We start from the raw sequence: 17079 nt of genomic DNA, 5'->3' as shown, positions 1-17079 counted from the left end.
GCAAGCATGGTGTCCGTGGAGGAAGGTGCTGGAAGGAGGGAGGGGGGTGAGCTCCGGCTTCCAGACCCCCGGCCAGGCTCCCAACCCAGGCAGCTGGCCCTGGGGAGGGAGCGGGAGGGAGCCGGCGGGGGACGGTGTGGGAGAACTGTCGCTGGCTTGTTTGCTGACCTTTCGGATGGCTTTGTCGAAATCAGAATGCCGCAGAGCTGCTCACCTCTTTCTTCCTTCCTCCAGACCTGCGTTTATGTTCCCTTCCATTCTTCATGGGATTGTGTGTCTGATTTAATATTTTTGAGTTAGTGGGAAAACAGAAGATGCTTCACAGAAATTTGCTTTGTGGCCCGTTTCGCAGGCCACATCTGTTTCAGAGGGTGACACAGAACTCGATATTCTGGACTTGTGCCCTTTCGTCCGTCTTCGAGAGGGGCAATAACGTCCCATTTCCAAGAGGTCATTGAGACCAATTAGGTAGCTTTATTAGTTTTGCCTGCACAGGAAGATCCTGTTCTGTTTTTGATTGAGTGTGTTCAGGCATCCGTTTTCTTTAGTGGCTGAAGTGGGATTGGCCAAATGGAATCCCGTTTCTCCATAGATCTCTTCACAGCTGAAGCTGTCATCTCTTATGATACGTTGGTCGTCGGTCGCCAGGAGGAGAGGGGAAACTTTGTTGAGAAAAGTCTCCAGCGGGAGGCTGGCCTAGAGAAGTGAGCGCGTGTCCACATGGAAACTGAGACGCCCACGTTCCGGGTAGCAGGACTCCCCAAAGCCACGAAAAGTGGCTCCAGTGCAGAAGCCCTCCGCTGGGACGAGTGGACCCACGAGATGTGACAGATCCGTGTGCCGGGGTGTCATCGCGCCATGGGAGGGAATAAGTTCTGACCCGGGCTTCAGAGCACATGGACTCTGAAAACATCGTGCCCAGCGAGAGAAGCCAGATGCAGAATATCCTGTATTACATAAAATACAATTGATACGAAATTTATAGGAAATCCCATTGGCATGAAAGTGCATTTATACGAAAGATCAGAATAGACTGATCCACAGACGGAGAGCAGAGTTGAGTGGTTGGAAGGAGGGCTTGGAGGGCCTGCTACGGGCTGTGGGTTTCTTTTGGGGGCGATGATGTTGTTCTCAGTTGATTGTGGTGATGGGTGCACGAGTCCATGAAGACTAAAAACCCCTGAATTGCACACTTGCAAAGGGTGGATGGTATAGGATGTGAATTCTTTCTCAGTAAAGCTGTTGGAAGGAAGAGGGGCTCGGAGCTGTCAATCACGGGCCGTCTGGGACCGCCTTCTCTCCAGGGCTTTAGGCTCAGGGTGGCCGGAGCTGCTCTGGGGCGGATCCTATGGGAGGGGAGGGATGGACGGATGTCGAATGGGCCACCTGTCGTGCCAGTGCTGCTATTACGCATGTTACCCCTTCCTCCAAGCCACTGTGAACAGGAATCCTCGTTTCCTTTACCTGAGAGCATCCCCGTCCACCCAAGCTCCCACCAGGAGGATGCCCAGGGTCATGGTGGTAGCAGCCCTCCAGCCGTCCCCTCGTGAAATCCCACGCGAAGTCCAGCCGCCGAGGCCCCGTCTTTCCCTTCCCGTCTGCCCGGCTGCTGTGCCGGGGTGCGTCTCGGTGCCCAGCAGCGCTCAGTTCCAGGTCTGCTCTGGCGGTGCCCTGGTCTGCCTGGCATGGTAAGCGAGGCCATGATGCTCCTTGTCCGCAGGTTCTCATCGACTGGATCAACGACGTCCTGGTGGAGGAGAGAATCATCGTGAAGCAGCTGGAGGAGGACCTTTACGACGGGCAGGTGCTCCAGAAGCTCTTGGGTGAGTCTCGGGCATCCCCAGCAAACGGCCACTCGATTCTCTGCAAGGGGGCATGGGCTGCTCGTCCTCAGGGCAGCCTTGGAGCCGCAGCTCTGAGCCCACGCTCCAGGTGGCGACTCCTGGCGGCAGCAGGCCACGCCCAGGTTCCAGAACTTTCCCGTGGAGCCAGGGAGATGGGACAAGGATGGTGCCACTTCCTCCGCAGGCCAGCCCTCCTGCGGGGGTGGTGGGGAGGGAATGGCCTGATGCAATTTGCCCTGAAAGACACGCAATTGGTGATGGCCCATATGTCATTCCCTTACTCTGCCCATCATGTGAAAGTACATCTGGAGGGAAAAAGTCGTGCTTGCCTTGGTCGTTCGTCTGTTGGACGAAGATTCAGCTTGTGATAGGTTTGGGTCTGGGCTCTGGAGATGCAGTGGTAACAACAGGGAGGGGGTCCCCTCGCCCACCTGTGCCCCTCATTTTGGCAGAGGGAAGAAGGAGAAATGTTACGGGACACAAACAGATGCTTTAAGAGAGTGGCACGCGCTAGGAAGGAAGCCAGAGGGTCATGGGCTGGAGAGGGTCTGGCGGTGGGGGCGGCCCTCTGGGGAGGGGACATCTGAGCAGATGTCTCAGAAGAACACTCTGGGCCAAGACTCTGAGGTGAGGAAGAGTGTAGTGTTTAAAGACCCGTGGGAAGAGCCTGCAGGAGGTGGGGGAGAGGGGTCGTGGGGGGCTGGACAGGGCTGGGAAATCGGACGAGGCCAGGTCGCGTCCAGCCCTGGTCGACAAAGGCTTTTATTCCACGTGATAGGAAGCCGATAGGGCTTTTGAGCAGGGCTGTGACATGATCAGAGCTAAGCGTTTTACAAAGTCACCTGGGCTTCTGGGTACAGAAGGGAGGGCTCGGGGGCAGAAGCTGAGATCACGCGGGAGATCAGGGAGCCTGGGTATCAGATGATGTGGCTCAGACTAGGGGGAGGTGCAGACCCCGGGGAAGAGATCTTGGAGGTTGGAGCTGACGTCGAGGCTGACGTGACAGCTGGGTTTGTCCCGGAGCAGCTGGGGAACCAGGAGCCCCTTGGGAGGAGGGTGGGGTTGGGGGGTGAGGAGGTGGGTGTTGCAGGAACCGGGGCCTGTTCTAGCTCAGTCAGCGGCCAGGTGAGGGTGGAGAGCTCAGCAACCCAGAGCTGATGCTCCACACCGTGGTACCTGGGAACCTCTCCCAGAGAGGGTGGCCCAGATTCGCGAGTTGGCCTAATGCCACACGTTCAAGAATTTCTCAGGATTTGGCTGAGCCAAGGATCCCCGTCTCGGAATGACTCTCCGAGGTACAAGCCTAAGTCTGAAACGTTATCGGGGTTGGTAATCACTATCGCCTGTTTATTATTAAAAATGGCAGATTGAATTGTTACATTGTATACCTGAAACTGATCTAACACCGTACGTGGATTATGTCCGGATAAAAAAAAACATCAGTCGGAGTTCTGGTGTTTTAGATCGTTGTGTTGGTGTAGTTATTCCCGGGGTCATCCTCAGCCCTGTCGGGGGCTACAGTGCCCTCAGGGTCATCACAGTGGACATGCGCGGTGACCCCCACTTTCAGTAGAGACTGGAGGAGGGGGTGTGTGCATCTGTGGATCCGCCGGCAAGGATTCTTCCGATGGGGGAGCTGCCCGGGTTACCGGCTGTCCTCCTTGTCCTAGGTGAGGACCGAGCTTCCCTTCGGCCCTTGGACTCAAAGTGTTGGCCGTGGGTGATGCCGCTGTCAGGAAATGGGCCCTCCAGCAGGTGCCTGGCTTCCTGGCAGAGAGAGGTTCTTCCTAGCAGTTTCAGAAGCAAACTTCAGAGTAATAGCACTCAGATTTTTTTCCTTCTGATGCTTTTGCATGCCCCCGTGGCTCCTTTAACCCAATTGCTTGAAAAAACTGTGTCCTAAGCCTGAGTTCTAGTGTGGGGAGTGGGGGGTAGGGGGGTCCTCGGTACTGTCACTGGATCATAGGACAGGCTCTGAATTTGCCTGTCAACGATGCTGGCGCCCGCCAGGCGACAAGTGACAGGGGGTCTTTAGAGCAGGTATGAGGTAAGAAATCTTGCCCCTCGAGGCACGTCCTTTGGTCCCCTCCTCCGCCGGCAGATTCCACACGCGCTGTGAAGCTGCGTGATTTTCCATCGTCCCGCGTTGGCTGTGTTACCCACAGAGTGTCACGGGAGCGACTCTCGCTCGGCAGCCTCTGTTGGTGCAGCTGCCATCTGTCCCTTGTCAGTATCTTACTTGAGCACCTGATCAGGCGATTCTAAAATCACTCACATGTCAAGGGGGTTGACACACTGGTCTGCGGGAGGAAGAGACCCGTGGAGGAGAATATTCGGTTCTGAACAGAAAATCAGCGCGCGCCGCCTGCGCGTCCATGGCTTACTGCCGGTGTTGCCGTGCTCACGAGGTGCCCCAGTGACCCGTGCGAGCACGTGGTCCGAGAGCCCAGGGCCAGCAGGAACGGCACCCGCGTGGACTAGACATTGGGCTCGTCACTGTCTCCAAAGGCAGAAGCCAACGCCAAAAAGGAGACTGTGGCGAGGGCCGAGGCCAAAGCTGACTTCTGTGCACCTGGGGAGAGGAGAGGTCTGCGGCCGGGGCCCTGCCTGGTCAGGAAGGGGTCAGAAAGAGGAGGAGCCCGTGAAGGAGTCTGAGGGTCCAGCCACGAGGGAGGAGGCCCCCGGGGAGTGCTCCCTTTGGAGGGGTAGAGGAAGGGTGTTTCAAGGAGGCGGGCGAGAGAACAGAGGGCGGACCTCTGGATTCGACCAGGTGAGGTCGCCAAGTGTGAGTCCCCAGCACGACCCCGGATGGGTCCCTCTTCTTCAGAGCAGACTCTGGAAACAGCTGCCGACTCTGCCCCGTGGCAGGCTTCAGCAGGTGGAACCCTTCTGCACGATGGGCCATTTGCGGCAAGAGGGTGGGTGCTGCTGCCAGGGTCCCCGGGGGGCTCCCGGGCCGGCTGGGGTCCTGCTTCTAACTCATGGAGCTCCCTTCTCCTTGCAAAAGGCAGGCCTCCCTGCGCAAGGTGTGTTCACGGCCCCGCATTCAGCCGCAGCTCGTTTGCCTGCCCATCTGAGGACCACCCCCACCCCCAGCTTCCTCGTCCCTCTCCGTGCGCCGAAGGCAGGTGCTGCCGCAGCAAAGCCCGTCACTAGGCAGTGACGCAGGTGACGCGGGCAGCCTGTCTGATCCTCTCCCACGCAGCAGAACCAGCAGGACCGGCCTCGGGCAGCACCCGGGAACTACTAGCCTCCTCGGTTCCTGTCATGGGCTGGATTGTGTCCCCCCACCCCGCCTCCCCCTGCCCAGGAGTCCTAAGTTGAAATCATAATCCCTAGAACCTCGCAGTGTGACTGTATTTGGAGACAGGGTCTTTCTAGAGGTCGTTAGGTTGAAATGAGGTCGTTGGAAGTAGGCCCCTAAACCCATAGGGCTGGGGTCCTTTTAAGAAGAAGAAATCAAGACACAGATGCACGTGAGGACCTGGGGAAAGAGGCCTCGGGGGAGACCGGCTCTGCCGACCCCCAGTCTCCAATCTCTAACCTCTAGGGTCCTGAGAGCAAGTTTACATCGTTTACACCCCGGTCTGTGGTGCTCCGTTCCCGGACCCCTAACAGGCCAGTGTGGTTTCCTTCCCCTCTCCGCCGCACCTCCTCCAGCCACCGCGTTCAGGCTGCAGGTCTGCAGGGTTGCCTGGTGGAGGGGGTGGCAGAGCGCTCCAGGCTCCCTGTCTCCCAGCAGGTGAGGCTTTTGGACCACCCGGCTCTGTCACCCTCCTTCCTTCCCCAGGACCCTACGCTCCGCCCTGCCACACCTGGGGGTCCTGCTGTGTATTTTCAGGGTGTCCGTAGGGTATGGAACAGCTGTGGCTTATCCAGCTGGGACCTACCCGAGGCAGAGGGACATCAAAATGCGTAAACGGCAACCACTTACAGCCCCCCGCAGGACGCCCTTGGTGGAGGAGCTTTGTTTAGCTTTTAGCCCTCGAGGTGGCTGCCAGCCCGCTGGGGAGCCTCCTCTCTGCTGCATCTGGCCCCGGGACGGTGCCTGGCACACAGGTGCTCAGATAGCTCTTTTGTGAGCTAACGAAGGAAGGGAGGAGGGAAGGAAGGAATGAGGGGAAGGAAGGAGGGAGGAGGGAGGGAAGGAAGGAAGGAGGGAGCGAGGGAGGAGCGTCCCAAGCCCCACCGGCATTGCTCTACAATAGGATCCTGCAGGGAATATTAACATGGTTTACTCTTGTTCTGATGAAGGGAGGGGAGGACACGGGGAGAGAATGTTGAGTGAGGGGCCTCCATACACAGAGCTTTGCTGGGGACCACCTGCAAAATGGGATCCCCACCGTGACCGGCCTGGACTCCACGGCTTGTGTGCTGTCCCTCCCATTGGGGCCACGGCCAGCAGCCACGTCCTGGCTCGCGGCCAGTCGGGCTCTGCGTCAGGCAGCACGATCACCCTCCCAGGGAACAGGTCACCGTGTTCTGCTGCTGCTGTTGCTTTGCTGAGGAGTGACAGCCCTTCGGGAGGACAGCTGGGTCGTAGAGCCCCTTCTCCCCTTGCCCCTTAGCAGGTGGGGGACCTGCGTGGGGGAGGGGGAGTGGGCGGAGCTTGCCCCTGGGCCGGGCTTGGGGTCTGTCCTAGATCTCAAGCAGATGGGGCGGTTCTTGTCAGGGTCCCCCAGGTTGCTCCCAGCTCGCTCTCAGGGATAAAGTCCTTCGTGGTAATGTCTGCGAACATCCCACCGTCCTTGCCGCGGTGTCCTGCTGTTAGAGAAACAAGGGGACCCACTGCACAGCCTGTCCTGCTCTGGCCCCATCCCCGGAGTCCCTGCGGGTCCCCTCCCTGCCTCGCAGGTGCACCTCGAGTCATTTTCCCATGTCACGTGCCTAGAATGTTCCTAAGCGGGACACCTCCCATTCTGGCCTCGACCTCCACACCCCCTTTCCCGCTCTAGAGTACTTTCCCAAGGAGCACGAAGGACTAGAAAGCTCCAAGCACTGTGATGATCTGCTCGCCCCAGTCTGCAGGAGGGAGCGGCGGCCCCGAGACCCTCCAGCGTGTCCTGACCCCTGTGTCTTGCGCTCGTCCTCATTGCAGAGAAGCTGGCGGGCTACAAGCTGAACGTGGCTGAGGTGACACAGTCCGAGATCGGGCAGAAGCAGAAGCTGCAGACGGTGCTCGAAGCCGTGCACGGCCTGCTGCGGCCCCACGGCCGGGCGCTCCAGTGGACCGTTGACTGTGAGTGGTCTCGGGGGCCGCCGGGCCTGCCCCGCAGCTTGCCATGCTGTCGTTCATCGTGGCCTCTCTGGGCTTGCACGCTCAAAACCCGTTCCTGCTGCTGCTATCTGGAAGGCAGCTGGGACAGGCCAAAGCCAGCGTCCCCGCTCTTGGGAGCTCGCTCCTGGGTGAGGGACAAAGTCACGCCTGTCACTGCCTTTTTTCCCCCCGTGCTTTAGAGAGGAGAGATGTTTCTGGTCTGGTGGGGCAGGGGAGGCTCCCAGAGGAAGTGGGGGAAAGAGAGAGAAGCTCTGTGGGGTTCTTGGAAGGGAGCCAAGCGCATACACGAGTGGCCCTGACAGCAAGGTCCCCAGGAAGAGGTTCATGCCGGCCTCTGGGTAGATCCCGGAGTGTGCTCGCATGGCCAGTATGTGGCATCACAGTCTTCCCAGCCAAGACGTGACACCGGGAAGGTGAAGAACTAAAGCCAGAAAGTTCTTTGTCGGGGCCCCCCCTCCCCCCTCCCCCCTCCCCCCCCCCCCCCGCCTCACCCCCCCATCCTCAGTGTAGGGCAGGCAGGGCCTGGCGGGGAAGCCCTCCCTGCTGCCAGGGTCCCCTGGGTTTTGGAGGGATGAGCCCCAGGCTGTGGCTGACGGCGCCTGGTTTCTTGGCATCGGGATGTGTCACAGACCCAAGCCTGCCTCAAGGGTCGTGGGCGCCGTGGGGGAGGACTGGGGTATTTGGAAGCTGTAAGCACTGCGTGGGAGTGAGTACGACTGCACCTGTCCGAGGACTGGAGAGCTGGAGTGTTGGGGACAGCAGCCAGGGACCGAGGTGGGGCGGGGGTTCCCATCTTCTCCCTCAGAGTGCCGCCCCCCACCCTTGCTCTCCTCCCTTGCGCAGGCCGGTGATGGGGCAGAGGGAGACCTGAGCGGCCGGGAGAGTGAGGCATGTTATTGTGACCCCTAAGTGGCCATGATGACCCATTTTCCACAAAATTCTCCCTTCCCTGGGCTAACCTCACTCTCCTGCCCGCTCTGTGTCCTTACCACCCCACCCCTGCTGACACCTTTTACAAATGCTGTGCTTTGAAAGCGGTTGCCCGTGTCACCTGAAAGTCAGCAGGAAGGAAAGCTAATTAGAGAGGAGAAGTAGACTCACACGAGGTGCTCGTCATCTTCATTTTCCTGTGGCCCCCGCTCCCACCCACCCCCGACCGTGGTTTTTCTCCGCGGTCTCGTTTGGACGCAGTGTCTTTATTGCCTTTTGGAACCGGGCTCGTGGTTCCTGCAGAACCTGACCTAAACCAGCTCCCTTCTTCCTCCCCGACCAGCAATCCACGGGAAGAACCTGGTGGCCATCCTGCACCTGCTCGTGGCCCTGGCCATGCACTTCCGGGCCCCGATCCGCCTCCCCGAGCACGTGTCCGTGCAAGTGGTGGTCGTGCGGGTAAGTAGCGGGCAGCGGACCTGCCCGCCATGCTGCGGGGCGGCGGGGTGTGGGGTGTGGGGACGCTCTTCTCCCGTGGACTCCCCCCACTGCTGCTTTCTTCCCTCCCTCCTGTGCGGTCACCTTCTGTTCTCCCCTCTTGACAAAATGTGTGTCTTGCCCTGGCTTGGGGACACATGTTGGAGCCGGAACAATGGCACTGATTTGGAGAGAGGCAGATTCAAAGGCAATGAGTGTGTTGAGGTTTAATTTTCCAGCATTTTTTATAAAAGAACATTCATTTCTCTCCAAAGCCAAGTGGTTGGAATTCAGTTCTCTTGAATGAGCTTATTACTCACCGGAGCGGGTTGAGACCAGCGGTATGAAACGGATACCCTGATGAAAGCTTTCTCTGCATCTGCTGTGAATTATCTCCTCCAGTCCCTGCGATTGCCCTCTTAGGGTCGTTTCTTTTGCTTCCCTTGGAGAGGTGTAACTGGGAGCTGGGGTCCTTCTGGCAGGGGCAAAGCAGCCTTTCCTGCCGCGTCCCCTGCGTTTAAGGGGACAGACCCAGCCCCAACTCTGTGTTTGTGGTCTTGTCCAGTAAATGCATAGGAAGCACCTACTGTGTACTTGGCCCTGAGCCCTGGCTGTCGGGGACACCAAACGGGGAAAACACTCTGCTTGCGAAAGCACCGTTCTCTGCCATACCGATGAGGTTTCGCTCGGAACCCGGATGTCTGTGTGTTCATGCACTTGTGCTGTCCAACTCCACTCTTTCCCTTAGCGGCTCTGTGCCTTCTGTGGGCCGCAAGGCTCTGGCTGGTCCTGGTTTTATGAAGCCGCTTGTCCCCTCCGTTACCCTGGGAGCTCTGCCCGGACCCTGCGGGGCGGGAATGCCCCCTTTCTGGCATCGGGCGAGGGTTACTCTCCCCTCCCCACGCCGTGGGGGCTCTGCTTGCTTCCTAAGGAAACGGTCCATGGTGGTGATGGGGGCGGGGACCGATTCTGCTGCCCCAGCCCTCGGTGCTCACCCAAGGCAACCAGCCGGGAAAGGCTTCCCAGACCCGTGTCCATCAGTCTCGGGGCCCCATGAGTGCTGTATGGCTTGGTGATTAAGGCATTTCCTTTCAGGCTGTGCTTGGGTCCAAGAAAATCTTTTGGGTTTTCAGAAAGTTTTACTGACGCGGGCAAGCACTTGCTGGTGCCTCCTGTCTGACCAGGGTTACGGAAGGATTCTTCGGGCCACACCCAAAGGGGCATGCGTCGGGGTGCGGAGGTCCCGAGAACTGGCCAGCCTCTGGCCTCAGAAGCCCTCCTCCCAGACCCCAAGGCCCGTCCCTCCATGTCCGGTTCTCCGGTCGGAGATGGGAGACGCAAGGAATGTGGGGGTCCAAGGAGGGAAGGGATGAGGACAGGGGCCTCTTTACTACCCGGCAGCCTGGCCACAGGCGAGCCCTTGATTTCTCCGAGTTGCAGTGATTTCCCCAGAAATCTGAGATTATGCTATAAAACTGAAATACTCAGCCTTGTGTGTTTACTACCTCGCCCCAGGCCCGGCATCTAGTAGGTGCCCAATAGGTGCGTGGATACGTGAGGGAATGAAGTGTCTCCGGCCTCGCTGGCGGCTCTCCGGGAGCCCGTGGGTGCTGACGGGCTCCGCTGCAGGGTGCCTGCTTTTCACCAGCAAGAACCAGCCTCGAGGCTTCCCCAGAGGTCAAGTTCAGGAAGGGCTGGGGAGCTCCGATCTCCAGAGGTGTCCACGATGGGCCCCCCCAGTGGGGAGTGAGTTCCCCGTGTCTCGAGGGGTTCACGTAGGGGCTTACAGTGGTTGGATTAGCTGGCTGGTGAGAGCCACCCTGGGGTCTGGGGACATGCAGGCTACTCCCCATCCCTGACCCCCCACACTGCCACCCTCCGTGCCTCTTCACACCTGCAGGCTTCTGGAGAATTCCGTCACACACAGTGTTGTGTCCTAGCACTCCTGTTGCAAAAGACCACAGCCTGGGTGTTTAAAATAACAGACATTGTTCCCTCACTGTTAGGGAGGCTGGAAGGCCTACACAGGAGTCGGCAGGGCCCCGCTCCCTCCGAAGCCTCTAGGGGAGGATCCTTCCTTCCCCCTTCCAGCTGCTGGTGGCTGCAGGCAGCCCTCTGGGTTCCCGGTCTTGTAGGCGCGTCTGTCCAGGCACTGGCTCTGTTGTCAGTCTTCCCTCTGTGCCTGTGGCTGTTTTCTCTTACGAAGACTCCGGTCGTGTTGGATTTGGGACCTACCCTAGTGCCTTATGGCTTCCTCTTAACTAGCTCTATCTGCAAACACCGTGTTTCCGAACAAGGTCACGTTCCAAGGTTCGGAACGGACATGACTTCTGAGGCAGACGGTGTGGGGGAGGTATCCTACTTAGGCAAGCGTGCCTGTCCTTATACTGGCTGCTCCCCTTGTTATGGGGGTTCCCCGTGCTCCGTCCCTCTCCCAGCTGGAGGCATATGGGTTCCCTTGGGGAGCTAGGGTATTAATCCTGACAACCCCCCCCCCGGCCCCGCTAGCTGCCTGCTCTCAGAGCAATGCAGAGAGCCTAGGGAGAGGGTGGAGGAGGGGAGGGGACAGTTTCCAGCCACCAAAAGGGTCAACCCCTCGAGTCACCTGCAGTCTGTCCCCGCGGGCGTGGCTTGGATGCTGTCTAGTGGGTGGTCAGCACGCAGCTCAGGACCACGCCAGTGATGTCCTTCCTCCCGTCGCCTCTGCCTGCCCGCTGTTGGTGTGTTTATTTGTTCATTTTGGGGTTTGCAGAAGCGAGAAGGCCTGCTGCACTCCAGCCACGTCATGGAGGAGCTGACCACAACAACAGAGTAAGTGGACACTAGCCGGGGACCGGCACGGACGCAGGGGCCACTTCTGTGCGCTTCCCTCGACCCAGGGATGAGATCCGCACGCAAGCGCTGTCCTAGCTTTATGACCTGCGTGCACTTTTTCTTCAAGGATTTTTTTTTTCCCTTGCGAGGAAGGGCAAGATAGCAGTTTGATTTGGTATTTAAATGAGAAATTCTCCCAAATAGAAAAGTAGGCAAACCACATGCGGCACGGGAATTAGAACTTACCGAGGCGGCCTGAAATCTTTTCTGGAATGGCACCAAGAATGATAAGCAAGTAGAAATAGAACCGATCCCATTCAGAATCTTTTACAAGGAGGAAACGGCTAAGGGAAATTTAAAACCTTGAGCTTTTGTAAGGTGAGTGTGCTGGCATCTTCAGAGTTTTCCGTGTGAGGACGGAGTTCTTCTCCGAAGCCTTTGGACATATATTCCTTATTTTAGGTGAACTTCGAGAAGGTTGGGTGGGGGGAGGAGGGGTTCAGAATGGTCAGGGGACCCCTTGTCGCGGCTCATCTGTCCGCCCGGACATCAGCTCCATGGGAGAGAGAGCCACACTTCTGACCCAGAAACTCCTTTGAGAGCGTGCGGACTGTCGCTCGTCTCGTAGGGAAAGCCGGACGGCAACTTTTAAGACGTCTAAAAGGCTTCAAATCTACTGAACGTAGCCAGTCAAATGGTCTGTTTTGCAGGTAGCTTTTAGGAGCCCCCCCACGGCCCCTTGTTAAGGATCTTTAAAAATTCACTGCATTGGTGCCGCTCCCCCAAACCTGGTTCAGATGAAACAGAACATGAAAGATGGATCGTCTCGGTGAGCCCTCCTGCTTCGTCCACCGAGTGATTAACTCCCATGTCAGGCATTCACGTCCGGTCTTTCACAGATCCCGGCTGACATGGGAGGCCATTCTGGAGTGGGAGCTGCCGGGTGAATTGGGGAGCCACTGCCATGTGGCCTGATGGGCAGCACATCTGTTCCAAATCCATGGGGGTGGGGCGGGGGCGGGGGAGGGGCGGCGCAAGGGACAAGGGACCCGGTGCTCAGTTCAGCCTGGCCTGTTTGGGAGCAGGAGGAGGGGAATGAGGAGTGGGGTGGTGTCTTATGATTATGTTACAAGCCGCCCCCTCCCCAAATCCAAGCAGCTTAAAACGACAGTCCCGTTACCTGCTGATGGTGCTGGGTTGGACTGAGCCGGGCTAAGCTGGGCAGGTGTTCAGTTCATCTGGTGCTTGGTGCTGGCGGGTGGCAGGCCTCTGTCCCTGTACCTGTGCCTCGTCCTTGGGGACCTGGGCTTCCTCCCAGGGTGCCCTCAGGGTTCCGGCCCCCTGCCCCATGCGCTGTCCTCACATTCTGTGGGTCAGAGCAAGTCACAAGATCATCCTGGGTGGGCGGGGGAGACGCACTGCCTGCCGTTGGGAGAGGCAGTTGGGCCTGTGGCAGTGGGATGGGGGTGCAGCCCTGGGAGGGACTGTGGCCAGGGTTTGGTGACCTGAGGGAGGGCAGCTGGGGGAGTTAGGAGCTCTGGAATCGGAGCTAGCAGGGGTGGGGGTGGGTAGAAGGGGGTGCATGGCCCGTACAGCTCACAGCAGTGACCAGCATGAGGGCACTGTGCTGGGCACTGGGAGGTGGAGGGGTTTGGGACAAGGGCTGGCAGGCTAGCGGGTGACAAAGGCGGTGTCTGTAGAAATGTGGATTCCAGCCCGGGCAGCTTGTGGAAAGTGCTGTGTGGCCCTAGACTCAGGATGGGGAGGGAGCGCCAGTCTCCTGCCTGGCCTCCCCGCCTCTGGGCATGCTCTCCCCAATTCCTCCCCCTCTGTGTGGCCATAGGGGATTGGATGGAGCATCTAAATCACCAGATGTCTGCGAAAACCACAAAGTACTGTCCCATCTGCCTGCTGGCCTTCCCGCTCCTTCTGGCCTTGGCACTCTGGCAGCCCAGCCTCCTGCAGCCCCAGAGATCCTCTGCACCTTCTGTCTAGCCTCGGCCTCCTTCCTGTCTCTTTCTAGAGCTGGTTCTGAGGTCCCCTCCTCCAGGAAGCCCTCCCTGTTTGCCAAACACGAATGACTGGCTTCCTTTTAGTTCCCGTAGCATCTCCTATATGTGACACTTTGGGTACACGTGAACTATGTTGAAATGTGAGCTTAAGGGCCGGGCCATGGCGTTCATGGGAGCGGGATGTTTATTTCTGCATTTTCATGGCATGCCCATAGTAGCTGCTCAAGAAGTATTTGTTAAATAAGTTGGAGCCTAAAGACTCGAGTCTAGAGGGATTTGGGGACGATCTGAAGACCCCCTCGCCTCTCAGGAAACTCAAGCAGGGGAGGACCTGTGCACAGGGCCCTCGCAGTCCTCATGGAGGGACTAGCCTCTGTGCCTTGTCGTTTCAGCCTCCGTCTGCTAGATCAGGGTCCAGCCTCTGATTCTTCAGGATCCCCGAGTTTCGTGTTTCTCTGAATGCGCAGCTCACCACGGTGGGACTCTTGGGTGATCTGCACCCTGGACTTCAAAGTTTCCCATTCATCGACCCCAGAAGACCCGTTATCTGCTGAACCGTTCTTCCTGTTAACTGCTCCCATAATTTAATCCCCCCAAATGGCATTCAGGGGTGGTTTGACTCAAGGTGGCCACTTGCTGCTGATCTCGTGCACACATTTAGAAACCCACACATGCACCTGCGTTTGTGATGAGAGGGACAGAGAATCTGTTAAGACAGGATTTACATTTTTATAAAGAGCCTTTCAGCAGGACAATTTAGGGCTCCAACTTTGGGGTTCCCTCCATCGTGACCTCACTGCACTGTGTTCTGAGCACCCACTGACGGCTCTCTTCCTCTGTTCTTATTTGCAGGATGATGATGGGTCGCTTCGGTAAGTACCTGTAGGGCTGGCGGGTCCAAGGTCACGGGCCCTTGCAGGCTGTGGCAAGAAGTTCCCAGATGCGTGGATACGCGCTGTCACCCAGGGTGCAGGGCCCACAGGACCCCATGGGGTCTCCTGTAGCTCCCCCTGGGGTCTGTCTGCTTCTCCGAGCTGCTGCAGGCAGTGGGGGGATAAGAAAAGCCTGGTGGGGGGTGACGAGGTGGTTACTCCCGTTAGTTCCCAGAGAGCTGTTCCCAACCCCGTGGCAAGCAGCATGACCCTATCTTCCTCTCCGCAAGGGGTGGCAGATGGCAGGACAGCTTGGGACTGCGTTTAAGCGTTTAAACCCTCCAGGGTGGGGAGTCTGTGCCGTAGCCAGAGGCCATGTGAGTGAAGCTCATTGCTTTGGAGACTATTTTGAAACAGAAAGCTCTTGACCCCCAAATGCCACGTTCTGCAGGGAGCACGGCTGTTAGCAGAAGTGGAAGCCAAGTACACGTTTTCCCACGTGCCCTTCGAGCCCGCCTGGCTGGAGTTCATCCTGTAGTTGTGGGGTCCCCGGGGAGAGGTCTGCCACCCTGGAGTCAGCCACGGGTCTGACCACAGGGCCCCATCCCCTCACGGGTATCATAGGGGCCCATGGCACACCCCTGTGGCTTGTGTGCGAAGAGGGGACGTGGGTCCCTGTTGATGTCCTCAGACTTCCTGAAGTAAGCCTAATGCTGCGCTGGGAAAGTTCACGGTCTTCATGATTTTTGAGCAGTGATTAAGTCTTTTTTACGTGTCTTCGTCATTTTAATGAAAGGGAGGAAAAGGGAACCGTCCCATGTCCAGTTGGGGGTGTCGCGTGGCAGTGGGGAGTGCAGGCCACGGGGCCGGTGTGGGCTCCTGGAGGGGACAGGGGTCAGGCCCTGGGTCTGAGTAGGGCCGTCAGAGCATCGAGGGTCTTTGATGTTCTGAGCCATGTCCCATCCCTGTTGGGCACAGGCCTGGTTGGAGGTTCGGGGGACCCGGGGAGCATCCGTGCCGCGGGGGGCTGTGTGCCGTGGCCGGGGGGCGGACAGCGCGGTAGCTTCTGGGCACAGGGTGACGACGCGCTGGGAAGCAGCCGGGTGTCGCAGTATGAGAAGTGCACTCAGCTGCCGTGCGGCGTTTGAGCCTTCGGGGCCGTGGAACCGCGAGACGCTGGTGGGGTGACTACTTGAGAGGCTCGCCCTGCTTACGAAACGCGAGCAGGCCGTCAGCGGGTGACAGCCGTGAGCGCCACACTGGCTTCTGCTTCTGCTGGCGCAAGGGCCGGGCCCCCGGGTACCCAGACTGGCAGCCTCCGCCGGCCCTTCTCCCGTGGGGCCCTCCGGGGCCCCTGCAGCCCCCTTCCCACCGAGGTTGGGTCTCCTTCCCTCCCCCCGGGTCCTGGTCCCAGGCTCGCCCTTTGATTTGGGGGTCAGGTGCTCTAAGACACCCCTTTATCCCTCACTCTGCTCCTTACCCTCCACCTTGGCTTAAGGCAAAGCCATGGCCCTTGAGGTGGCCTCCGAGCCCTCCAGACCACCCCCCCTTCGCATGCCTTTCGCCTCCTCTCTGGCCTCCTCACTCCGCCCTCGTGTCCTCCGCCTGTAGCTCCCCTGTTCCTCCGAGAGCACCCCGGGGGGCCCCTCCAGCTCACCCACTTTGAGTGCCCTCTGCTCGGAATGCTCTCCCTCTGGGCTTGCGCGCCCCCCCCCCCCCCGCCCCACTCCTCAGCTCTTCCCAGGAGGCCCGCCCTGTCTGCCCTGCCCCGCCCAGCCTGTCTCTTTACTCCGTTCCCGCTGGTGCTCACAGGGAGCTGCCACCGCCTGGCAGACTCGGGGTGCCGGGATGGCCTGGGGACCCTCGGCCCCTCCGTGTGCCCCTTCCCCCGTGGCTCTTTGAACTGTAAGTGTCCTGTGGGCTGGAGCTGTGTCTTCCTTGGCGTGCATCCCCTGGAGCCAGCCCCGGGCTGCAGACATCCAGGAGCTTCCAGAACACCAGGGGGACCCTCCTTGGCTATGTCTGCCCACTGGGTTTCACAACGGGTCCTGTTCTGTGCTCTTTTCTCACCTGAGCGCTGTAAGCTTGGGATGGAGGGGTTGCCCTGCCCCCCACACAGAGGCCCGCCCCTTCCCTGAGTCATCCCTGTCCTGGCTGAGGTGGGCTGGGAGGCCCGACTCCCCAGAGGAGCTGGGAGCTGCTGCCTGGTCTCCATGGCAACGGGCTTGCTGGCTGCATCTCCCCCGCAGACGGCCCCTCCCCCGCCCTGGGCTTTGGGACAGGGGAGAAGCGGGGAGAAGCTCTCCTCCTCCGCTCCCCCTCTCCTCCTCGGGTCTCCCCTTTCTGCCAACAGAGCTTGTGCCCCCACTGCAGCCTGACTGGGCCAGCTGTGCCACCTCCAGCTGCCACCTTGGGGGACTCCTTGCCCTGTGGGACCTGCTCTGAGCCTCCCTCAGGCCACATGATCTGCAACCCTCCCCGGCTTTCCTTTGCTTCTCTTTGCACTTTCTGTTCCCTCTGTCTGGAACGCCCTTCCTCCCTTTCTTGTCCCAGGAAACCCTGGCTCGGCTGGAGGCTCCCATGTGACGCCCCCTCGGTCCCCTGTCCCTTTGTCCGTGGGCCCCAGACTTGGTGCTTCCGTGGACCAGGCCGCTCACAGGAACGGGGAAGTGGCTGGAACATCGTGTGGTCGTCTGCCCCTTGGCCTCCGCACGGGGCGGCGGCGGGGCAGACGGGGGCGCCTGGACCCCACGTCCGTGGGTGGCGCGCTCACGCTGGGCGGGCGGGAGGCGGGTTCCGTGTTGCCACACTTCCAGTTCCTGCAGACGAGCCAGAAATTCCTATTTATATTT

General features: G+C 59.2%; 1 protein-coding gene across 1 annotated transcript in view; it reads left to right on the top strand.

Moving 5' to 3' along the window:
- LOC111157645 (parvin beta) overlaps positions 1 to 17079 on the top strand; it is a 92878-nt gene that overhangs the window by 57811 nt on the left and 17988 nt on the right. The window contains exons 4-8 of the mRNA XM_022519243.1: positions 1721 to 1823; positions 6943 to 7083; positions 8396 to 8511; positions 11282 to 11340; positions 14208 to 14227. Of these exons, the coding sequence (XP_022374951.1) occupies positions 1721 to 1823; positions 6943 to 7083; positions 8396 to 8511; positions 11282 to 11340; positions 14208 to 14227 (439 nt within the window). The remainder of the gene's footprint in view (positions 1 to 1720; positions 1824 to 6942; positions 7084 to 8395; positions 8512 to 11281; positions 11341 to 14207; positions 14228 to 17079) is intronic.

The sequence above is a fragment of the Enhydra lutris genome, unplaced genomic scaffold (assembly GCF_002288905.1).
Source record: "Enhydra lutris kenyoni isolate GAN:26980312 unplaced genomic scaffold, ASM228890v2 scaffoldscaffold55, whole genome shotgun sequence".
Lineage (NCBI taxonomy): Eukaryota > Metazoa > Chordata > Mammalia > Carnivora > Mustelidae > Enhydra > Enhydra lutris.
This window is presented reverse-complemented; position numbering and strand designations above follow the sequence as displayed.